General features: G+C 46.1%; 1 protein-coding gene across 1 annotated transcript in view; it reads right to left on the minus strand.

The window, feature by feature from the left end:
- Nucleotides 1–14889, minus strand: part of CD81 (CD81 molecule) — a 56208-nt gene extending 41319 nt beyond the window's left edge. Inside the window, exon 1 of the mRNA XM_080999906.1 lies at nucleotides 14674–14889. Coding sequence (XP_080856032.1) covers nucleotides 14674–14739 — 66 coding nt within the window. The 5' untranslated portion in view covers nucleotides 14740–14889. The remainder of the gene's footprint in view (nucleotides 1–14673) is intronic.
- Nucleotides 14890–25790: the final 10901 nt, after the last annotated feature.

Here is a 25790-nt window from a genome sequence, read left to right on the forward strand (position 1 = left end):
CAGTTCCATCACACCCAATTTCTCAGAAACTAGTCTTTTGTTTATACAACCAAGATAATTTCTTCTACTTCAATCCAAACCTAACTTGATTAAAGACTACAAGTGATAGATAATTGCTACATCACATGGTAGTTTGTCCTAGCAGCTAATTACTGCTACTAAAAAAACACCATAATGATTTATCTAGCTTCAATTTAGAAATACTAATCTAGCAGACACGATCTAATCTTTTTTGAACACCAGATGCTTTGCTCCTTTGTAAATAAAGAGTAAGTTGCTTTGGGGGAAGCTCTTTAAAGAACCAGTTTACTCGAGCATTTTCTACATGATATAGTTAGGGCAAATAAGGGCAATTGTTTTCATCCCCAAGGGCTAGTAGAAAGCAGATTCATGTCTTTCTAATTAAACAGCTGCTGCCACCCCTTCAAACAGTCAAGTTTTCTTAACCTTCCTGGAATGAGGAAATTTCAAAAAGTTTGGCTTGATGTGCTGGAGGTCACATAGCAGACCATATTTACTTTTTGAACCACCGGTCTGGATGAATGAGTTTTTACCATTATTCCTAAAAGTTTTGTCTGATCTCCATATTCAGCACTGGGTCTTGACTTCCAGATCTGAGTGCTTTTGACATCCTGGCCATTTTATTTCAACTTGGTTCACACACAAGAGAGAACATTTTCCTGCTTCTGCAACTTAGTATTTTGTTCCTATGGTCCATGTAATTTCAGCAGGTTTTAAGATGGTTCACGCATCTGTTTTAGTGTGTGGACATTTGGGGAACAACTTGCAAGGCAGTGACAAGACAGAAGGTATTGCCTGAAATGAAGAGAAAGCTGTGAAGTGGAAAAATGTTAAGTACAAAATATTTTGATGATCTCCTGGTTTCTTTGCGTTTTTGCACTAATATTAACATCAAGAAAGATACCAGACAGAAGGCAGAGTTAAAATAGAAGAGTACAACAAAAAACATTGTTTTGCCATTAATCGTAGGAGACCCACAACTCAACTGGGGATCTGGGGGTTGAGATAAATGTGCGCAATAACTTTACTCATGCTTGCCTGATGGTCTGAGTGGCTCAGAGATTTCATTTTGCAGTTTCCCTAAGGAAACTTATCACCACTAGGGCTGTGCTATAAATCAATATATCATCTGACATCAGGTTTTAGATCAAATCGTAATAACCATTTTTTAAAATATGACTTTGCAATTTATCGCATATTGTGTGTGTGGTATTCAAAAATCACAATATTGGAAAAACCAGGAAGCCAATGCTTCTTCCTGCAGGTGCAGCCCTTGCTAATTCCACCTCGGTCAACCTCCAACCCTGCCTCCTGCGGCATCAAGAAATAGCTACAAATCACTACAGGAGGCATACTCAAAAATCGCCCAGCAGATACCGCCAAACAGAGCTTTGAAAACTGGTTTAGCAGTCACTGTGAGCCTCAACCTTCCCTGTCTTCTGTAGCTGTAGCAGCAGCAGCAGCAGCAGCAGCAGCAGCAGCAGCAGCAGCAAAACAAATTACTACAGCAAGCTGACTCCAATATTGCCAAGCAGCTATGTATCGCCAAGCGGAGCTTTAAGAAATGGTTAGCTCTCTGTCTCCCCAGCGATCCAGCCGGCAAGCAGGGACTTCTTTCCTCACGTTTCTTGCTTCAAGGCCCCAGGCTGGTAGCTGGCTTAGGGGAAGCCTACAGGTTCAGACTTCTGGAACCCATTTCCCCCATAGAAACATAAACAGGTTAGTAAAAAAACATACACCTTCCTTTGGCATTTGACCCTCTTCTGTCATTCTGCATGTGTGTGTACTGCTTGTGGGTGTGCTAGTGTGTACGTGTGTCTCCCTCCCTCCACCCGCTGGTGTGGTGTGATGTGATGTGCATTTGTTTTTGTGAAGCAGCTGGCAAAAAGCACTGGGAGTTTTTATTAACCCAACCCACACTTCACACTTTGCTTTCTGTAAGTGTCAGCCTGGCCCCTTGTTAAAACTGTACTGCTTGTGTGGGTGTAGGTGTGAGTGTGACTGTCTCCCTGACTGACTCCCTCTCCCCTCTGTTGGTGTGCCCAGCTGATGTTTCATTTGGAGCCATGACACTATGGCAAGGAACTTTCCTGGAGGTGCAGGGGTCTGTGGAGAAAGGCTTCTTCAGCTCCCTTTCTTTATCCCCATGTTTTTTAGCTCAGTCAGCCCTGCAGTGTTTCGCTTGCACTCTCTGTTTGTTAACTCTTTCCCCTCCGAGTTGCTTCCTTCCTTGCTCTGTGATTCTCCTTCCCTTCTTCAGTGCCAGTGTGGTGTAGTGGTTAAGAGCGATAGTCTCGTAATCTGGGGAACCGGGTTCGCGTCTCCGCTCCTCCACATGCAGCTGCTGGGTGACCTTGGGCCAGTCGCACTTCTTTGAAGTCTCTCAGCCCCACTCACCTCACAGAGTGTTTGTTGTGGGGGAGGAAGGGAAAGGAGAATGTTAGCTGCTTTAGACTCCTTAAAGGGAGTGAAAGGCGGGATATCAAATCCAAACTCCTCCTCCTCCTCTTCTTCTTCTTCTCCTCCTCCTCCTCCCCCCTGTGTGTGTGATTGTGGCTTTCAAGTTGCTTCAGAGTAAAAGAAATCCCCCCACCCTGCTCTGCTGTTCAGTATTTGAATATCTAAAAGTGTGACATTAAATCTGCTTTTTTCTTGTTTAATAATGTAACTAAATTTTCAGGGAACCTTTGATATCTATGCTACTAATCATTTCTACAGCTTTAACGTAAGAGAAAATGTGCTCATTTAAACATTACTGGTACAGCAGTACTATAACATTAACAGTTGTAACAATGTGTTAAAGGTAAGTAAAAAAGGATCAATTTTAGACTTAGACCCATAAGTAGTAGCAGTTGCCAGGACATCACCGTGTTCACCTCTACATAGCTCCAGCCTTATTTCAGATATCGTGATATATCGAAATATCACAATGTTTAACTTGTGATATATTGTGCTGCTGAAAACCAGGTATCTCCCAGCCCTAATCATCACATTATTCAGTTAAAAGTCTTGTACACTGTATACTAAAAGACAAGAATTGCATTATAGGTGGGGCTTATAGAGCAGAGCCATAGCTATGCCAAGGGAGCAGAGAAAAGAAAAACAAAGCCCTCAGGTCTTCCGTGATACTCAAAAAGCACACTCAAAAATCCTTTCTGGGTGTTGCAACAAACAGGCCCGTGGGAGCTTTTATTCCTGTATCTGTTTGTTTTGTTGTTGTTGTTTATGAATTGCTTTCCATAAAACATCCCAAAGCAATTAATAATAAAAACATCAACAATATAAATGTATACATAAATAATTTCATGCCTGATACAGATAGAGACAGGGGCAGAAAATTCTGCTTAAAAGGCTTGTTGAAAAAGGAAGGTGGTCAACAGGCACCAAAAGGAGAGGCGATGCCTGCTTAATATGTCACAGAAAAGAGTTTGAAAGGGTAGGTACAACCACTAGAGTAAAGGGCTAATTCTTACATCATATGATATTAACCTCCAGATGAGACGGCATCTGTAAGAAGCCCTCAGCTGCATGAGATGATTTGAGACTCATGGTACATCCACAATAGGCATCTATAAGCCAAGCTGCCAACCACTGACATCCAAGCACATGTGTGCTTTGATTACATCTTGAGGTAACACATATTCATCTTGCTACTGAATTATATAAAGTACTACTCTCAGTGTTGTATAGCTGACTAACAGCAGAGGGAAGAAAACTGGAATGCATGGGTATAAAATAGTTTCACCAGTTCTTCACAGCTGCAAGTTGGGACACCCATTCGTCTGAGAAAGTGCAAGTTCATGAACAACCTTAACGTTTTTTGTCTACATTAGCAAGGACTTTTAAAATCTGAAGCAGGAAATCTGACACTGTTGTCCTTAGCAGACAGAGGTTGTTTTGGCAAATTTACACTGGGATGAGGAGGACAAAAGAGTCTTCCCACAAGGAAGTATTTGGATTGTATTTGAAGTATTTGTGATGCCACACAAATGGACAGACGCAGTGACAGCACTGTTATAGCACTGAGTTTTCACAAATACGAATAAGTGGAAGATCCCTTAAACACAGAAAGAACACCGTCCTTTCCATACTCAAGACACAAATAACAAGGTCTGATTTCATCTGCTAGAAATGATACAAAAGTCACAATACTGTGAAATGTTCACATTCTTTCAAAACAGAGTTTCTATACTACATGCCATTTACATAAATTAGCATTTCTCAAAAAATGCCAATAGAATTATGTTTACATAATAAAATTGCATGTACAGGTAGGCATTGGACACTTTAACTGGGACTGCAACAAATGCTGAGTCATGATCCTTTTTTCACAGTGAGAGTCAGCAATCTCCCAACCACTGGAAAGCTAGTGTACTGATACACCTTAGACTGAAATTGTTATTCTACCTTTGTGCCATCTCTGGTTTAATTTTTCTGGGAAATGTGGCGCAACCCAATTGTTACTTAACAGTAATTAAACTGAGGATGGGAACAGGTACACTTCAATACAAGGTGACTATTAATCTCAGTAATTTATCTTGGAGGCCTTCAATTAACCGCTTGGACCAAGGATCATTAGGATGTTAATTTTCACAAGCTGACAAAATAAAAACACTTCTACTGAAAATGGCAACAGTTTGAAAATAAACCACATCAATCTTTGAGGTGAGTTTCAAGTAAATAAAAATAGGAAACTACTAGCTGATTCCTAGAAGTGTGCAGCTCAGAGCAGGGCTTTCTGTGGAATATAACAAGGGTCCACTGTCTGCACCTTCCAGAAGATGATTTTTTTTCCAACAAGCATTCTCAGCTGGATGGAATGGTCTCTCTCTTTTTTTTTTTTAATCTGCCTTTATTTTTTGTGCTGTCTTAAATTGGGTTGTTTCCAATTGTATTTTGTACATCACCTTGAGACCTGTATGGAAGGTGATTAATAACAATGATAATACGTCCATGATGCTTCTCATCATCCAACAGACTTACTTCACATTGCTAAAGGGACTAAGGCAATTCATGATACAGTTTAGATAGCCAAACAAGCAGTCCTTGAGCTGCCTATTATCCACAAATAGACTTCACCTGGCCAGAGAGACCATACCTAACTAATTATGGTTTGAACAAGTGGATGTGGGTAAGTCTTTTAGGAATCCTCTCCCTATCCACAAAAATAAAAATACTCTTAACAATAGCAAAACATTCCAAATTTGGTTGCCATATTTCATATTTTTTAGAAAGACCCCAAAATTGTTTTTTCCATCATGTTGCCATACATTCAGGTTTTCCCTGAAATTTTGCCAATTCAGCAAAATCCCCGCCGCCGTTTTTATACACAAAAACCAGGACATGTCAGGAATTATCCTGACATATGGCAGGCCTAACATTTGTCTCACCTATCTTGAATTTGGATCTTCTGGTTATGGTATTTGGGGCTATTTAGGATTAAATTCTAGTCTTCTTGAAATGATTACTGGCTTTGAGAAGCCTTTTCAGTGCTCCCTTGGGAAGTGGTGGACTCTCCTTCCATGGAGGTTTCTAAGCAGAGATTGGATGGCCATCTGCCATGGATGCTTTAGCTGAGATTCCTGCATTGCAGGGGGCTGGACTAGATGACCCTCAGAGTCTCCTCCAACTCTACGATTCTATGTCTCTATAGGTCTAGATCCCCAACTACTCTATGTAAAAGAAAAGAAAAAATCCCATAAATGTATCCCATAAATGTAAACTAAGAAGAAATCATCATAAAGAGGTAACATGAATGCAAAAAGAAGCAGTTCAAACGGATTCCTACTTAACACACATTGCATGGAAATAATTCCAGTCCAATAATTTGACCTTCCACATCAGAATGGTTGGGATCATAGCCAAAGTTACTACTGCACTGGCAGTCTTCAACACTTCCTTGGGATATCTGTGACAGATTTATAACTAATAGCGGAAAGAACAGATAAGACACTGGGGCAAGTCCCCCCCCCCACCTTATCCATGAGGGAAGCAATCTATACACCAGAGACTCAACAGTACATACTGTTTATCAGGAAACAATATTTCAATTATTAAACATTGGCACATTTGCACGTGGGGAGGGGAAAATGAGTTTTTATTCTTCTAAAAACAAAGGTTTGGTTAATCATTTCAGAACCTAAACAGAAAGCGTTTTATTATTCTTCAACAAGGTTGCAACGTACATTTAAAGATACTGTGCTGGCCACAATGAGCGGAATTGCTCAACGGGGCATGACCTTGATTTTTGAAATTGGCAGCTGGTCAATTTTAGGAAGCTGCCTTAAGCTTAGGCTTTGTGACCAGCATTGCCTACTATGACTGACATTGGGTCTTTAGGGTCTCAGACAAGCATCTTTCCCATCACCTGCTACTTGATTTTTTTTAGCTGGAGATGCCAGAGATTGAACCAGAGAACTTTGTGCAAGCAATAAAATGATTTTTAAGGTCACCCATATTTCATGCTACTAGAGAGTATTTCAAATGGAAGAGTTTTGGCCAAGAGATTCACTAATAAGAAGTCCCCTTGCAAGTCTTCTTTCCATTCCTCCAAATTATTTCTCACTGTTCCTTTATTCCCCAGCCATTTAGTTTTGAAGTTTGCCCAAATGAACCCCTGCAATGGGCTGTAGTTTTAGCAGCAGCAGAGCACACGTCTTGCATGCAGAAGGTCACAGATTCAATTCATGGCATCTCCAGGTAGGACTGGAAAAGATTCCTACCTGAAACCCTGGACAGCCACTGCCAATCGTTCTAGGCAATACTGACCCATAGGGAACAATTGATGTGACTCAGTGCAAGGCAGGTTCCTATCTAATGAAATAGGAGGAAACCACTCCTAACCCTTAGGCCTGCTCAGGTACTGTCCAGTTCCCCATAGTCTTTAAATAATTATTCTGCAGCCTTTGCCTCGTGGTTTGTCCAACAATTAAAACATTTCCTTCTTGTTTAATTTATGCAATTTGTCAAAGGTTTCTCCCTAACTGAAGGGGATTTTTTTTTTTTACACAAAAGGGTCACGGGTCCCCCATCCCTTCTCTGCTGTATTAAAACATGCAGCACCTGGAAGGGAAGGTGAAAGGCAGTTTTTACAAAAGAGGCAGTATGAAGCATGCTCAGAAAATATATGAGTTATAAGAATCCTGATTAAACTGACTGTACTTTGATTCTCAGCAAAAATTAGTCTTAGGGGAAACCCACACCCTTACAGCTACTAAAACATTCTGTTCCATTGATGGAATGGCAAAAAGTGATTTTATGCCTAAATGCCATTTCAGTATTTCATTCCAACAGTTCTGAGTATTTAAACTACAGTAATCTAATTGCTGTGCTTTTCAATGGAGTGACTTGGCACTCGTATGTCAGAGTACTAAGAATTAGACCATTGAGACTGTTGCTATTTTCTGATGCACATCCTGGAAAATTCAGGTTGTGCTATCAAAGCTCATTGGTAGGTCTTGAACAGCAGAACTCGCTTCCCCATAAGATCACACTTTTTGTAGCAAGGAAAGTGATGGGAAAATGCGAGACTCTCAAGTTTACAAACCACGGTTGGTTCCAGAACTCATGCACACTCCATGTCCCTCAAAAATCTGCTGTGGAAGGTTGGAAGACCCCGTGGAACAGCATAGGAAGTGGTGCAGGAGACTGTTGAGAGAAGCTTGTGAAAATTGCCTCCCCTCTTCCTTCTGTTAGGTAGCAGTGGACAATTTCAGGAGGGCTATAAAGAATGTACTTTGATTACAAGGCTGCCCTAAACTCTTTACTTTGAAAAGGAAATAGATTATGTTTAAAGAGAAACAGCTAAAGCTTCCCTCCCCAATTATTCATGAAAGTTAAGAAGCGGTTTGTTTTCTCACAACAATGCTACAAATGTAGTGAATCTTCAAATCCAAAAAAATGAAGAAATCTACAGACACTAAAAGACTGAGGCTCAAGTCCATGGGTAGGCAAACTAAGGTCCGGGGGCCGGATCCGGCCCAATTGCCTTCTAAATCCGGTCCACAGATGGTCCAGGAATCAGCATGTTTTTACATGAGCAGAATGCGTCCTTTTATTTAAAATGCATCTCCAGGTTATTTGTGGGGCTTGCCTGGTGTTTTCACATGAGTGGAATGTGTGCTGCATCTCTGGGTTATTTGTGGGGGATAGGAATTTGTTCATTTCCCCCCAAAAAATATAGTATGGCCCCCCACAATGTCTGAGGGACAGTGGACCGGCCCCCTGCTGAAAATGTTTGCTGACCCCTGCTCAAGTCAGATGAGGCTCCAAATCATGGCTTTGTGGATTGGGAAATGTGTAACAGGCCCACACTCCTCCCTCCATTCCTCTACTTCCAGGTCTCTTGTGAAGTCTGAAATCTGACAGACTGGTTAATACCAACTTCCAACTAATGGTTTGCAAACTCACCTCAGTCCATTGCTTGGAAGTTAGCACTGAACAGTTTACTCAGTTCAGACTTACAAAAAAAGATTAGACAGAGCCAACTCAGAGCTAAAGGTGGGACAAGCATATTGGTCTACAGAATGTACCTAAACTTCCTGAGAATGGTTTGGAGAATGACTTTTGACCCAGGCTTAAATGTTCTTTTGGTAGCACGGTTTTACCTCTTGGTTGTCCATTAATACACAAACTTCCATCTCTGGGGCCATTAGCTTGCACCACTCATTTCCCCCTTCGAGTATATGCTGTGGTCACAAATACTGATAATAATCTCTCATCCATGTGGCCAAGTTTAAAGCAGCAAAATCTACTGGAAGGGTTTAGCACAGGAGGCAGTATCCAACTGGACAGTTATACTAGAACTAGCACTTTTGACTGTACAGTGGAACTTCCCCTCCTTCCACATGCCCTCTTAAATGGTCATGGGTTTCCCCCCAACTTTGTGGTGCATATTTCGGGGGGGGGGTGAGGAGAGGGAGGGGAAGTACATTGCACTGCCAAAAGTACTCGCGCAAGTGGAACTGTTTCATTGGATACTGCCCAGAGAAATGCCACTACACGGACAGAGAAAGCTCTTCCAGTTTACAAGCACTGTTATATTCTAAAATGCACAAGGAGGAAAGGAGGCTGTTAACTTAGTTACACTGGAGCTAAATCTGAGAAGTAAAACCAAAGAAGCCAGCAGGTTTTTGTGTGTGTCTCTTGTCAGTGAATATAGCTGAATGCTTAAAGGACTTCTTTTCTCTTTCTAAAACCGCCAAACAAGTTTCGCTTTGACATGCCAGCAGTGTTGTAAAGAGCTGCCCAAGTTTTTGTTCTCCTTCACACTTGTTGCTGCCAACATTGCCAGACCTCAGATAAGCAAATGAGTGTGGGGAGCTACAGAAGGCAGGGGAGAGAGGAACCTTGCATACTAACAAGTCAGTCTGGTGTTAGTCTTGGGAATCTTTCTGGCTCCCACAGGCTTTTGTATCATGGAACTTGGGGCGGGGGGGGCACTTTTGAGTAAGGTTGACTCTTCAAATGGTTCGACTTCTAGGACAAAAAACATTTTGCAACACTGCTTAGATCAGACTTGCAGCAAAACAAGACAAAACCAATTGTACAAAATCTATTAGCCTACAAAATAATCCTACCAGCCCACAAACCCACCAAACCCTCATGCCCACACTGGTGGGAGGAACCATGCTGGTCGGGGCAAAGGATTTGGCTCAAATCATTCTTCTAGTGGACATTTAATATACCACACAAGCCACACAGCTCCCAAGTGACCGAGTATCATGGCTTGATATACTAAAAGCCATTATCTGAGGAATCCTGTGGGTAGAAACCTCTATATACACCCCAACTGGCATGAGAGCAATTATGGAAGTGAAGACAAGTCGTGCTAACCAGGCTATATGTAAAGTCAGTTATAGGACAACCTGAAACAAACGGTATTTATTTCTCCCCACCTGCATAACCACCAAAGATGGTTCTTAGTCACCAGAGGCAGCTTGGCAATGGCTTTTTGCTAATCTTAAAGCAGCCTGTCATATGCACACAGAGTCTGTATTCAAAACGGAAACAAGAGCAAGGGGACATGCTGAGTGTCTGCTTTGATTAATAGAGGGGTTTTTTAAAGACAGCAAAGCTTATCTGCATTTTAACTTTTCTGGAGTTCTTGCAGCCTTCTCTGAATATAAGGCCCAATGCAGGCTTTTTACTCTTGCACAGCTTTTTCACACTGCATTTATTTCCTAACACTCACTGTAGTTGTGTTTGTCTTACGATTTCCCCCCATTCTCATACAATATCACAATATACTTATTCCATGTTTGTGCAACCCATGAAAATTCTATGAGGAACAGGAAATCAGCTTTCTCTCTTACTCACTTCTTTTCTACGTACAGCGATTCTGCTCTGCCATCCTCTTGGCGAAATATATGAAATGAGTTACCCTGGCTTCCACCTATAGTCTGTACAGACCAGCAAAAGCTGCACTACATGATTCTTCAGCCTATGTACATTGCTGCTAAGATTGTATTTTCTACATTCCAGCCACCTCCATGAATGCTGTGCTTTAATTCAATATGCATTAATGACAAAGCCTTTGTATGCTCCTAAGGTGGTCTAGATGTGGGCTTGGAGAAGTTGAGAGCATGGAAAGAGGCCTCCACCACCGATGACCACACTCCCTTTATGACAGAAGGCATTTCTCTTGAGCAATTGCTTAAGAGAGATGTGCCAAGCAGTGGTGGATGGAACCAAGTGGTCATAGGAAAAATGACAAAGCCACAATCCTTATTAAGGAGTATTTTCGACCAGTGTTAGAAACTGAGATATGAAAGCTAGGAGCTAAATGGCACCTTAAACCTAGGTTGTGGGCGCAACAACAGAATGTCTAGGCACACTTTTTTATAATAGGAATACAAAGCTGAAAATGAATGAACTGCAGCTAAAATATTATGTCATTTTTCACATGGTCTAGTCCTTCCCCTGCCCACCCCCCTAAGATTCTTAAGAGGGTCTCTTCTCCAGTCTTCAGAGAGTAGCTGGAAATGAGAAGGTAAAAAAAGCTCCTCCTTTCCTTCCACTCTGCAGTTTTAATCTGAAATTTAGGAGGAGTACTGCGCCCAAAGATCAGAAACTGCTTGCGCTAATTAAATTCCCTGTCGCAAAATGCGCCTAGAACAATGGGAGTTTTGAACACTGTTTTCAACATGACAAAAGACTGACATGAACAGATGGGGTGCCCAATAGCTTATATATCCTTCCTGCTAAATTTCAACACTTCCATAGAGCTCTGTATTCTTAGCACAGTGTTAGACTACAACAACAGGAAGTTTAAGACAAAAGGTAAGAAAAGGCCCTCAAGATAAGGAGTAGGGGGGGGGGGACACAGAACACAGTTAGAGATGCTATGTTTCTTCATTCCCATGGGAGGGTTATTGCCAATGGAATGGTCTGAATTTATAGCACGTATCATGCTTTGGACGCAGGTGCAGACTATTATTTTAATTCACTCCCCTGAGTTCTTATCATGTTCTCACAGCCAGGACGGCGAGCTTTGAAAACCTTGTCACACTGAGCTTTCCCTAGTCATAACAAAATTGAGCTTCCATAAGGATAGCTAAGGGAGGTTCACAAAAGCAAGCTGGCCAAGTTGTCCTTCTGTGTCCATCTTCAGATGCAGGGCTGTATGGCTGACCCTTTGTACCTACCGTCATCTGCGTACACTCTCACTGCAATTTCTGAAATCGTGGTGGCAATGGATTCTGTTGTGTTTTTATGTAAACTACTTATTTTTTTTATCATTTTAAGCACCATTTTTTTAAAAAAACAAAAAAGCCCACCACAGCAAAATATATCAATGTAGGAACAAGTTTGTACATTGTATTTGTCAGAGGTGGTCAGTAGGAATTATATATGGTAGCAGGGAAGCACCTTGCAGGAGAGAGCTGTTCTTAGCCAGATAGAAAAATAAAAGCATTCTTTGAATTCTTTCCAGTCAAAGGGTCACATATTAAATTAGTGCTATGTGCAGCTATGCTATAAAAAAGCATTCTCAAAAATGTTTGGAATCATAAGATAACATATATTATTAAACTTCTATGTATTTCTAGAAAGATTCAAAGTGCAAGGGCTCAGCTCAGAGTAATAGGTTTACAGGCAAGCAATGCAATCAAAACATTTGCAAATCCTAATAAATCCACTACTGGAAAATGAAGTACACCACAGTTATACATCACCAACAAATCACTAAACAATAGATTCTTAGACAAATCTCCCATTGTGTGCCAAGAGAGTTAACTAATCCGTCTATAAACAGTAGTTGGGAAAGAAGGCAGTGATGTTGGCTGCACAATACATATATGATACTTTGAAAAATGTATGCCATAGATTTCTTCTCAATGAGGTTTCAAGTCTTCTGCTTAAGTGATGCAGCCCCGGGGCAGCTACCTGTAGAGCCAGAATTACTATGAGCCTCAGACCAGGGCAGCTGTGATCTAGCCAGACTTCTCTTCCCTCTCCCCAACTCCTTTTTCTCTTCACAGTCCAGTGGATAGCAGTGGCCATAGGTTTAGGGAGCATGGCACATTTGGGATATAATGGTAATTCTAGCATGAAGAGCACAAAGGGGTTGCTCAATAGTTAATCTCTTTAAGTCTGTAAGAGCTGCAGGACAAAATGACCCAGAAAATCACTGGGAATGACAGAACCTCCATACCAAATGCATGCCAACAGCAGAATTCTATGCAGCTTTACTCGGAAGACAGTCCCATTAAGTTCAGTGTTTCTTCCTCTAGGATAGGGTTATACCTTAAATATCTGTGTAAACAACAGGGAGACAATTTTGTTCTGTACCTTAAAAGAGAGAGCAAGCACAGTGCCCTTATATGAGCACACGGCAGACACAAGAGATATGAGCCTGTTTGCTCAACTACAGTTCAAGGCTGTTATCATTCGATTAATTCAATGACATCATCCAAAAGGTGGCTGAAGTTAACCTGGCGGTTTGATGGCTGGGTTGTGAGCAGTGGTGCATGGCAGCAATGCTACAGGGCATTAAAGAGTGGTGGGGATGACAGTTAGGTTTAGCAATGCTTCTCCAAGCTAATACTTTCCCTATAGAAAAATATTCTTTAAAATGTGTGGGTCCTGGGGCTTTTTAATCACTGATGCTGGCAACTATGATGGTGGGGATATCAGTCATACAAGTGTTCAACCAAAAATATGTTTCATATGCATGGCTGGAATAAAGTCCATTAGGGCTCCCACTGGCAAAAAACGTTGGGAGTTGTTAGGAGTCCCCAAATTAGCAACCCTGTCCCCAAGGATTTCCTTTTCCTTCAGGGTTAATACTTTACTTTTTGTAAAGTAAACAGCAACCTTCAGATTTGTACAACTCAACTTCCAATGTCTATCAAATATGGTATAAGCAGATTTGAAACCCTTCTTAGCTCAAAGCCACAGGAACCCAAGAGAAGCCTAAATTCTTCTGAGATTTGGGGTGTGGTCGGTGCAAAATTCTGCAGCCAAGAAGGAAAGATGAGATCATGAGAGGCAGTCTGAAAGGCACTGCAAGTCATCCATTTTAAAACATCCTTATTTCCCACAAATATTTTTAGTGCCTTCTCCCACACCCATGACACTTCCCCACCCCACCCCCGGCCCCCTTTAAAAGAACTGCCTCAAGTTGAGAAGTATCGCTTTCAGAATCCGCTATGCGCATGAGAGAATATAAGATTAGTGGGGTTTTTGAAAGCCATTTTGGGGCACAAAAAAACAACCCAAAACTTTATAGCCCCCCTCCCCCAAAATCACACCGGATGCAAGTTGTTGTCATTGTTTCCCAAAGCTGTATACCAGACAGGAAACTAATGCTCCCCCATCGCCCATAAACATTTGCTAGGGTGAAATTTGCATGCACTTCTAATGCCCAGATTTATTCAAATACTGTACTTTCAGCGCCTCAGACTAGCCAACCATTCTCTTGCTGTCTGGACTCGGGCGTCGGTGTGTCACACTCGGCTTGCACAACAACCAAAAAGGCACTGTCGGCCCCTCTCTCTTCCTCCCTCCCCCCCCCCGTTAACTTTAAAGTTGATTGATCGAGCAGAACTTTAGAAGAAGTGAAAGCAGCCGTTACAAAACCGCACACCTAGTCAAAACCCTGGCAAGGTTTGGTATCTGTATATTTGGCCGGTTTGGGAGAATGGAGGCTCTGCCAGGAGGTGCCCGTGATGCCCAGCCCCTCTTTTCCACCCCACCAGAACTGCTTGTAAAGGGGAAGCCTAGATGCTTTAACGCGGTTCTGGCGCGCGATCCTGTGTTATTTGACGCTTTGATTTGCTTTTGCCCAAAGGAGAGCCGCCGCCGCCTCCTCCTCCTCCTCCTCCTCTCCAAACCCAAACATCGTGGCTGTTTACATCCCCTCGGTCCCAGCCTCACGACGGAGGAGAGGGGGGGGACCCCGACGCAGTCAGGTGGGCAGCCGAGAAAGCGAGCGCTGCTCCTTCCCTCCTCGCCTCGCGCGCGCCAGGGGAAAAAGGAGATCCGCGCGGGCTCCATGGCGAGGCTGCTCGCTTGTTCTTGGTGGGAATCGGGAGGGAGGCGGCGGCGCCACGGGAAGGGAGATAAGCCCAAAGCAGCACACAAGCGCCCGGCTCAGCCCTCGCCACCGCCGGCGGCCACGCGCGAGGGACGAAGGCGGCCGAAGCGACTCACCCAGAAGACGAAATTGAAGACGAAGAGGAGGTATTTGATGCACTTGGTGCAGCCTTCCACTCCCATCGCGGCGGCTTTCTGCAGGCGGCAAGGATGTGGCCTGGTCTCTCGGCTTAGGAGCAGGAGGAGCTGCTGCTGCAGATGGTGGGCTCCGCTGTTGTTTTCAGGGGCACCAGCTCGGCAGGATGCTTCTCTCTCGGTTCCCGTTACCTCTCCCCTCCCTCCTTCTCTCCCTCTGACCCGGGCGCGCAGCCAGGTCCCTCCTCCTTCGCCTCGCGGGCGCGCGGAGGAGAGAAAAGCAGCGCCCCCTGCAGGCGGCTCCTCCGCCTTTCTTCATTCACCGCGGCTTCAGCCAAATGGTCACGGAGCCGCCCCCATCCCCCCCCTCGGCGGAATCAGGCCAGACCCAAAACAGGCTGGTTTTGTAAGCTCTGGTAGGAAGAGCGATTGGCAAAACCGGGCACATAAGCAGCAATCTACTGAGCCCACGACGCAGGCCTGGTATTTATTAAAGATTTATTATTTAACTTTTTTTTTTTAAAAAAAAGCTGGTTTCTGGAGAGGGGGGTGGCTTAGGGGAGAGGCCTGGGGGCCAGATGTGGAGGCATTGGGTTCCCGGGGGCCTGAGGTTCTGCATCCCCGCACTAAGCAATCGACGGGTCCCTACAGCACACTTCTAGCACTTGTTAGTGGTGGAGGCAGATTGTCTCTTCAAATTATCTGCCCAATTTCTGAGCAGAGTAAAAGGGGAAACCATTTCAGTGCGCTTCTCCAACAGCTGCTTGGGTGTGGTCTCACTAGAGACAGTAGCACTGATTATTTTTATTCCTTTTCCAGTTTGTTTTTGTGACACTTCACATGCCAGCAGCAGCAGCAGCAGCAGCAACTGTGTTGATAACCTGGCCATCATTTTGCATCAGCCACACTTCTGCAGACCTGGTGCATTATTGGGGTGGGGGTAGATAGCAACTGCAAAAATATTCAGAGGATACCCTGCAAACAGATCTTTTTCTAGGAAAATGAGAATGGTGGAAAACACTCAGAGGTTTCATCAGAGAGAGAAAGTCTTCTGAGAAATTCAGACTTTGTTCGAAGTATGTATGGGTCTCTAAGATGAGACAGCCTGCCTTGAGTCAGTGATGGTGGTCCAACATACATTCTTTGGCTATCAATGCCAAATGGCTCCTAGGTGTGTTAAAAGATCAAAGTGCTAGGCTAAGTTTCTTGGGCAAATGCCTGGAGTCAAGACTTCACGAACCTGATGCCCTCCAGATGTTTTGGACTACAATATCTATAAGCCCCAGCCAACACAGCCATGCTCTTTTGCCCGTCAGAAAACCAGAAGGTACATTTTCCTGGGTTTTTTGCAACAAGTGTGCTTTATTTGGAACTGTGCCAGATATTTCTCTCATTTACCAGATTTTCAGGTTAAAACTGGCAACTTTGGAGGGGTGGGAATATTCAGCTGTAATCTGATCTAGTACAGTATGCTGCTATGGGTTCCCCGAGTGCTTCTCCTTTCTTCTTCCTGGGTTAATTATCCTACCCAGTCAGGAATCCTGCAACAAAAAATGATGTCACAAGAGCCCTATTCAGGCAGGATTAAAACAGGTGTGCTAGTGATGCACCTCTTCATGTTCCTTTTCATCACTCTTATAGAAGGTGACTTTCTGCTGTTGGGAGACTCTTATATCCTCAGATTTTGGGAACCCTGGAAAATGGGTAGTTTTAACTCATTTCTAATTAATTAATACATTTATACCATACCATTCCACCAAGGAGTTCAAAGTGGCATATGTGATTCTCCCACTTTCCGTTTTATCTTCTCAACAAACCTTTTATGTAGATTAGGCTGAGAGAGTACTTAGTCTTGAGGACACCCAGTAGGCTTCATGGCTGTTTGGAGATTTAAACCCTGGTCTCCCAAATCCTAATCTGGCACGCTAACCACTACACCATAATCATAACTCCTGACCTTTCAACGTTAAGAGTATTGAATGTTTGGGCATCATTCCAGAACAGGCCTGGATGTGGAGAAATCATTGTATCCCTGGGAAGATCCCTGGCTTTTGCTAAGAAGATTAACAGCAGTGGTGGCAGGTGCACATTGGGAATGGTAGGGCTGCAGACAGGGAGCCCAATGGGTGGAGCCAGAGTTGGTGACTGGCACAGCAGAGTAATTTAGTTTTGCTCCCATTCTCTTCCCTGCTGAGTTCTATAAATGCAACACTGAGACTAAGGTTGGAAGTTGGAAAGCAGTTGTTGTTGTTTAGTCGTTTAATCGTGTCCGACTCTTCATGACCCCATGGACCAGAGCACGCCAGGCACTCCTGTCTTCCACTGCCTCCCGCAGTTTGGTCAAACTCATGCTGGTAGCTTCGAGAACACTGTCCAACCATCTCGTCCTCTGTCGTCCCCTTCTCCTTGTGCCCTCAATCTTTCCCAACATCAGGGAAGTCTTCTCTTCTCATGAGGTGGCCAAAGTATTGGAGCCTCAGCTTCACGATCTGTCCTTCCAGTGAGCACTCAGGGCTGATTTCCTTCAGAATGGATAGGTTTGATCTTCTTGCAGCCCATGGGACTCTCAAGAGTCTCCTCCAACACCATAATTCAAAGGTATCAATTCTTCAGTAATCAGCCTTCTTTATGGTCCAGCTCTCCCTTCCATACATCACTACTGGGAAAACCATAGCTCTAACTATACAGACCTTTGTTGGCAAGGTGATGTCTCTGCTTTTTAAGATGCTGTCTAGGTTTGTCATTGTTTTTCTCCCAAGAAGCAGGCGTCTTTTAATTTCGTGACTGCTGTCACCATCTGCAGTGATCATGGAGCCCAAGAAAATAAAATCTCTCACTGCCTCCATTTCTTCCCCTTCTATTTGCCAGGAGGTGATGGGCTCAGTGGCCATGATCCAGTACCACGCCTTATTTACCATTTCTGCTGAAATCCATGGGCCTTTAAAGTTCTTAACTTTGGATGGCCGGCGCCCTCTGTTATGTTGGAAAAGTGCTGCTGCCTAAATCTGCTTTTTTAAAAAATAAAAACACCCTACAAATTCTTCCCATGTGTGCAATCTGCCTCTCTTCCTTGCCAGATTTCAATCTTTATATCCATCTATGGTGCACCAGGCATGTTTTTGTAAGAAAATGATGGAGAACAGGGAGGGCAAGTACAACTGCAAGTCTTCCTTCTGAAGGTATAATTACTGTCACAACCAACATGTGAACCTTTTCAAGCAGCTGGGAAAGGACATGGATGGGTGAAGTGCACGCCAGGGAAAGACATAATTTCCTGCGCTGAAAAATAAACAAGGGAGGGGGTCTCTGAGTGGTTGTTGAAATACTTGGATTTGGCTAAAGTTAAAATAATTTGTGAGCTACCTGTGACTGCCATTCTTGTTGGACAACAGAATGTAGAGAAAGGGAGTGGGCCTATTTCAAAAGCTGAGGTTACGTATATCGGATTCATACAGGTATTCCAGATTAGCAACAAATAGAATTTCTCTATTGAGGCTATAATCTGATGAATGAAAGCTCTTATCAACATCTCTGCTGGTTTACAGCAGCAGGGAGTAGTCTTACAGGGGCTTGTACCAGGTGGAGGGGGAAAGATGGCAGCCATCTTTTTCTCGGAACAATGACCCAGAAAGGGGAGGCACATCATAACCCACCACCACCACTTCCAGGGGCTTTTGAATTAAAAAGTTTTGAACAAGTTCTGGCAAGTGCTGTGTTTTCTAACTTCAGCAAGCATGCCCGTGTTCCCGTCCAAGCATGGTCTGTTGAATGTGCTCCAGGAAAGGCCTACGTCCTTTTCCATCCCTATATGACATCCCCACTTAGAGGGAATGGAGGCTAGAGAAATTGTGCGTCTTAAAGAGACCTAACCCTGACAGGGGGGATGAAGTTCACAGAAAAGTTTGGGAGGAATGATGACACAGAGATGGGCTCTCATCCAGAGAACCCAGTGTGAGAAACCTGTAGCCCTTCAGATGTTGTTGGACTATAACTCACATCATGCTTGACTATTGGCCATATCAAGTAGGGCTGGTGGGAGTTGGAGACCAGGAACATCCCTGCTTTAATTGGACCTCTTTGTCACTGTATTTGCAGAAACTAAGTTAGAGTCTTCTATATAGTGATTCCTTCTTCGTAAGTCTTCATCCTTGGAAGTCTGCCCCCTAATCACCAGAGAAAATGCATGGTGACAAGCAGTGACTGGGCCTATAGTTGGGGACCAGTACTTTGCACATACCCAGAGACTCTTCTTTGGTTTCACCTTTCACAAATTCTCACATTCCAGAGCTGTTCATAGGATTGAAAATAGGGCAGAGTTGTGGTGCAGCTTCTTCCAATATGTTCTTCTGGCTGGAAAATTCTGGACACTTTTTAAAGCATTCCTCCAAGGCAGAAACACAGACTAAGCAGAAGTTTTATATTTCTACCATATGAAGACAGAAGCTGTTTATGTTTAACAGTTCAAATGCTGCTGCAGAGAAACTCACCCAGAGCAATCATGTTAAAGCAGCCCAGATTTAAAAGCCAGCATTAAAAAAGTTAATTAGCTAAATATAGTGCAGAATTTTAATGGGACTGACCAGATTGTTTTTGTTCAGTGAGTTATTTTTAAACATTTCAGGTTTTGGCCCAAAACTTGCTCTTGGTTGCACGTCAACATTTTTCTTGCTGTATAGGAAAACGAGAGCAAGAAAACCAGAGACCAACAAATGAATGATGTCATACCCAGCAGAGGCGTCTCTCAAAAGGGCCAACAAAGAAAACCATCCGAGTTCCAGAATGGTACGAATGGATGGATCTGTCCGTTCCAGTTTCACAGTTTCAGTCTTAAGCCACTTCACCACATTTCTGAAGCGGTTTGCAATATTTCTCACAAAAGTTCATCAGAATTTGAGTATGTTTTTGCCTAATAATACACATGTTTGCAAGCCATTTCCCCTAAAAGAATGCCTTTTTTATGGTATTTGCATTACATGCAGTTTTATGCCTATGTCCCCCTAATATTATGCATCTGTATACTTTTTGTGGGGAGCTGGAGAATTACATTGCAAAATCCAAGGAAGGGTGGATTTCAAAAGCCAGCTGTGTTTGGGTTTGCATACTACTTCAGGCAGTGCAAATGTGGTTGCTTTGCATTAAAAAGCAAACTGAACCACATTTATCCAGCCTTCCCTCCATAGAGGAGCCTGTCCCATCCCCAAAGGGCAGTAGCCACCACCAGCCATCCCTGATCTGGGCTCCTCAGCTATGAACCAAACAGCATAGTCCAATTCAGCAACACACTGAATCCCTCACTTTACTTCAGACTTAGGAGAAGGAGCTTCCCCTTAGCGATGTTCTGAGTGTTCACTCCACCTTGTGCACTCTCTCCTACTGAATTCCCATTTCACTTCAGTCATTTCTACAATGATTTCTAGGACTTGAGTCTCAGGTGACCATAATGTAAAGGTAAAAGGTAAAGGATCCCTGGATGGTTAAGTCCAGTCAAAGGCAACTATGGGGTTGCGGCACTGATCATCTCAGGCTGAGGGAGTCGGCGTTTGCCCACAGACAGCTTTCCAGGTCATGTGGCCAGCATGACTAAGCCACTTCTGGTGCGACGGGACACTGACAGAAACCAGAGCTCACAGAAATACCTTCTTCCCACAGCGGTACCTACACTTTTGAACTGCTAGGTTGGCAGGAGCTGGGACAGTAACAGGAGCTCACCCTTTCGGATTCGAACTGCCGACCTTCCGATCAGCAAGCCCAAGAGGGTTGGTGGTTTAGACCACAGTGCCACGCGTGTCCTGCCTGACATTAAAGGATCCAGAAGAACCCACAAACTACATACCTGCTCCTTCAGAGGGAGTGTAACCCCATCCAGAGCAGGACAAACACCACCTATCTGTTCTAGGGAACCACTCACTAACAGTGTCTCAGTCTTGTCTGGACAGAGCTTCAGTTATTGGCTCTCATCCAGTTCATTACGGAGGCAACACTTTGGTCTAGCACATCTGTAGTGAGCGGGACTATCCACCCGCCCAACCATTCCTCCTAGACACTGGCAGGACTTTGCCAGAAAGAGGGACAGATTGCTAGTTGTTGCAAATCACAAGCCAAACAGTAAATCTGCTACCACCTCCTTTCCTGGACGACCCTCGAATGGGGTTCAAGGAGGAGAACCCCCCTTCGATATTTACCAGGTTTGCCCAGCCCTGAGTCACTTTACTGTGACGCAGACAGAAATTCAACAGGTAGGTGTCCAAACAGTAAGGCACCAGTTTAGTTTCCCCAAGCAAAGGCACAGAGTACAAAAGACAAAAAGTCCTCTTCCAAGTTTATTAAACAAGCCACTCAAAAAGTTGCACATTTCTTTGAAGGTTACAAACAAAAAATCAAAACTGTGTAAAATATAACTACCGTATTTTTCGCACTATATGACGCACTTTTTCCCCTCCAAAAATGAAGGGGAAATGTGTGTGCGTCCTATGGTGCGAATGCAGGCTTTCACTGAAGCCTGGAGAGCGAGAGGGGTCGGTGCGCACCGACCCCTCTCGCTCTCCAGGCGAGCCCCAGCGCCAGCCCCACAAGGTCGGGGGACAGAGGGAGGCGGAACGCCGCCATCCCGCTGTCTCCCGAAGTGGTTTGGAGGCTGACGGCGGGGAGACCCCACCGCCGGCCCCGCAAGCTCCGGGGACAGCTGGGAGACGCAGCGCGTCTTCCTGCTGTCCCTGGACCTGATCTGAAGGCGGGCGGCGGGGAGAAGAGCGCTTCTCCCCGCTGCCTGCCCCCAAGCTCCGGGGACAGCGGGGAGACGCAGCGCGTCTTCCCGCTGTCCCCGGACTTGATCTCAAGGCGGGCGGCAGGGAGAAGAGCGCTTCTCCCCGCTGCCTGCCCCCAAGCTCCGGGGACAGCTGGGAGGCGCAGCGCGTCTCCCCGCTGTCCCCGGACCTGATCTCAAGGCGGGCGGCAGGGAGAAGAGCGCTTCTCCCCGCTGCCTGCCCCCAAGCTCCGGGGACAGCTGGGAGGCGCAGCGCGTCTCCCCGCTGTCCCCGGACCTGATCTCAAGGCGGGCGGCAGGGAGAAGAGCGCTTCTCCCCGCTGCCTGCCCCCAAGCTCCGGGGACAGCTGGGAGACGCAGCGCGTCTTCCCGCTGTCCCCGGACCTGATCTGAAGGCGGACTGCGGGGAGAAGAGCGCTTCTCCCCGCTGCCTGCCCCGCAAGCTCCGGGGACAGCTGGGAGGCGCAGCGCGTCTCCCCGCTGTCCCCGGACCTGATCTCAAGGCGGGCGGCAGGGAGAAGAGCGCTTCTCCCCGCTGCCTGCCCCCAAGCTCCGGGGACAGCTGGGAGACGCAGCGCGTCTTCCTGCTGTCCCTGGACCTGATCTGAAGGCGGGCGGCGGGGAGAAGAGCGCTTCTCCCCGCTGCCTGCCCCCAAGCTCCGGGGACAGCGGGGAGACGCAGCGCGTCTTCCCGCTGTCCCCGGACTTGATCTCAAGGCGGGCGGCAGGGAGAAGAGCGCTTCTCCCCGCTGCCTGCCCCCAAGCTCCGGGGACAGCTGGGAGGCGCAGCGCGTCTCCCCGCTGTCCCCGGACCTGATCTCAAGGCGGGCGGCAGGGAGAAGAGCGCTTCTCCCCGCTGCCTGCCCCCAAGCTCCGGGGACAGCTGGGAGGCGCAGCGCGTCTCCCCGCTGTCCCCGGACCTGATCTCAAGGCGGGCGGCAGGGAGAAGAGCGCTTCTCCCCGCTGCCTGCCCCTAAGCTCCGGGGACAGCTGGGAGACGCAGCGCGTCTTCCTGCTGTCCCCGGACCTGATCTGAAGGCGGGCGGCGGGGAGAAGAGCGCTTTCCCCGCTGCCTGCCCCGCAAGCTCCGGGGACAGCGGGGAGACGCAGCACGTCTCCCCGCTGTCCCCGGACCTGATCTCAAGGCGGGCGGCAGGGAGAAGAGCGCTTCTCCCCGCTGCCTGCCCCCAAGCTCCGGGGACAGCTGGGAGGCGCAGCGCGTCTCCCCGCTGTCCCCGGACCTGATCTCAAGGCGGGCGGCAGGGAGAAGAGCGCTTCTCCCCGCTGCCTGCCCCCAAGCTCCGGGGACAGCTGGGAGACGCAGCGCGTCTTCCCGCTGTCCCCGGACCTGATCTGAAGGCGGACTGCGGGGAGAAGAGCGCTTCTCCCCGCTGCCTGCCCCGCAAGCTCCGGGGACAGCTGGGAGGCGCAGCGCGTCTCCCCGCTGTCCCCGGACCTGATCTGAAGGCGGGCGGCGGGGAGAAGAGCGCTTTCCCCGCTGCCTGCCCCGCAAGCTCCGGGGACAGCGGGGAGACGCAGCACGTCTCCCCGCTGTCCCCGGACCTGATCTCAAGGCGGGCGGCAGGGAGAAGAGCGCTTCTCCCCGCTGCCTGCCCCCAAGCTCCGGGGACAGCTGGGAGGCGCAGCGCGTCTCCCCGCTGTCCCCGGACCTGATCTCAAGGCGGGCGGCAGGGAGAAGAGCGCTTCTCCCCGCTGCCTGCCCCCAAGCTCCGGGGACAGCTGGGAGACGCAGCGCGTCTTCCCGCTGTCCCCGGACCTGATCTGAAGGCGGACTGCGGGGAGAAGAGCGCTTCTCCCCGCTGCCTGCCCCGCAAGCTCCGGGGACAGCTGGGAGGCGCAGCGCGTCTCCCCGCTGTCCCCGGACCTGATCTCAAGGCGGGCGGCAGGGAGAAGAGCGCTTCTCCCCGCTGCCTGCCCCCAAGCTCCGGGGACAGCTGGGAGACGCAGCGCGTCTTCCCGCTGTCCCCGGACTTGATCTCAAGGCGGGCGGCAGGGAGAAGAGCGCTTCTCCCCGCTGCCTGCCCCTAAGCTCCGGGGACAGCTGGGAGACGCAGCGCGTCTTCCTGCTGTCCCCGGACCTGATCTGAAGAGCGCTTCTCCCCGCTGCCGGCCCCACAAGCGCCTGGGGGGAAAATAATTTTTTTTCTTTATTTCCCCCCCAAAAAACTTGATGCGTCCTATGGGCCGGTGCGTCCTATGGTGCGAAAAATACGGTAGCTAAAATCATACTCACACAGCAACAATAGTTCAAAACACACAGAGTAGTCAAGAGTCCTTTCACTGGTCAAATGCCCCCAGGGCAAGATGTTCTGCCCTTTGCATCTGAATTCCTAAATCCTTGAAAACCCACTTGGAGGACAGGTTAGGGACCAATCATTTCTTTAGGTTAATTACCAATTTACCAATGGCTGTATGACTAGACTATATCTCCTGATTGTCAGGAGACTAGCACAGCCAAACTTTGTTTAGACTCAGAGACCTTAAGATCAAAAGGCTCTTCCTTCTTTCCCAGGCCTCTCTTACACACTGTACCAGGCTCCTAAATTGTAAATTATTTGATAGCCTCCTGTGCCTTTTTACAACCCAATCCACACTCAGGCCCCCAGCTGTGCCAGGGTCTGCAAATCAGATAACATCTCATCCTGCCTAGAGTTAAGATGTAACTGACTCACACTTCTAGAGACAGGGAGTTTTACGTTTAAAGTGACCAAACACCCATTCCCCAGAAGGCCACAATTTTATCTCTCCCACAATGCCTCACTCCTGCATGAACCAGCGTTTCGCATACCAAGATTTCCCAACTTCACTACAACATCTACTGCAACATCTGCAGATATAAAGGGGAAGTAGAACTATGTATCATCAGCGTATTGCTGACAATGCGCTCCTACACTCCAAATGACCCCATTTCAGCTATTTCATGTAGATGTTAAACAGAATGGGAGATGAAACTGAACTCTGTGGAACTCCACACTGCACAATACTCCCCAAATACCACCCTCTGAGTAAAAAAAACCCCACACTATCCAGTCACTGGCCATTTCCTGCCATTTCCCCACAAGTCTTTTCAAAACACGAGCTGGGAAATTAAGCACTGGCTTTAGTCCTCATCTTTCCTGGGGCTAAAGTTCCTGGGGCTCTAAGTTGCCTTATAACACTGAAAGATGAAAGATGTTCCCAGGCACCTGAGAAACTATCCATACAGACTATAGCAATAACTTTAATTGGGAATAGTCTATTCTGAGAGATGAATGTGAGGGACAGAGACTGAGATAGCTGCCCTTGAGGACAAACCAAATTAACAAGATGAGACCTGAAGAAAATGCAAATGCTTCTGCCCCCAGCACACAGTTCTTAATAGATGCTGAGTGCGAATGCAATACAAAATCTAAATATACATCAGAACATGAATGCTTGGTCAAGCTGCAACTCCCTTATGGTGTTTTGCTTCATATGATGTAAAATAAGAATAGTAAACCAGGATAGAAGAAAGAAGAAAATGAAGAAAACACCCGTTGTGGAGTAGTCAAGCTGTCAGATATCAGCCCCTTTTTGCTGTTTAAAGAAAAACTATAATAATGAAATGTTACACTGGGTTCAAGGCAGGTTAGGACCAAATCTCCAAAAGGTCTTAATTGTTTGGAGAAAAGAAACAAAGTACAACAGAACATGTTTGACTTTGCTTCTAAACTAATGGAAAATCAGCATTGGGTTTGTTCGTGACTGGACTTAACTGTCAGGGGTCCTTTACCTTTACCTTTACCTTTACCTAGGATAAAGAACAGCAGAGAAACCATTTAGAAAGGGCAGTGGGACCAACTCTTGTACTTCAGACCAGACCACATGCGATCGCCTCTCCCCCAGAGCTCTTAAAATACATTGCCCTTTGCAACTTAATCTTGCATATATTGAAGATCAGGTTTTTGAACTTTGCTGTGAATCTTGTCCCACCTCCATAGTAGAAACATGGAATGGTTTTTCTTCAGTGATGGAGCAACTGTAGACCAGGCATAGACAAACTCAGCCCTCCAGATGTTTTGGGACTACAACTCCCAACATCCCTGACCACTGGTCCTGTTAGCTAGGGAAGGATGGGAGTTGTAGTCCCAAAACATCTGGAGGGCCGAGTTTGCCTATGCCTGCTGTAGACGTCCAGGTGTTGTTGGACTGCAACTCCCACCATCCCAAGTCAGCATGGCCAGTTGTCAGAGATATTGGGAGCTATAGTCCATCAACATCTGTTTAAAATGTTTTGGGGGGGACTTTCAAAATATACAAAGTGCCACCATGAAAATAGAGGGAAACTATATACCAG

Source organism: Podarcis pityusensis (genome assembly GCF_964106645.2).
Source record: "Podarcis pityusensis genome assembly, chromosome: 1".
In the NCBI taxonomy this organism is placed as follows: domain Eukaryota; kingdom Metazoa; phylum Chordata; class Lepidosauria; order Squamata; family Lacertidae; genus Podarcis; species Podarcis pityusensis.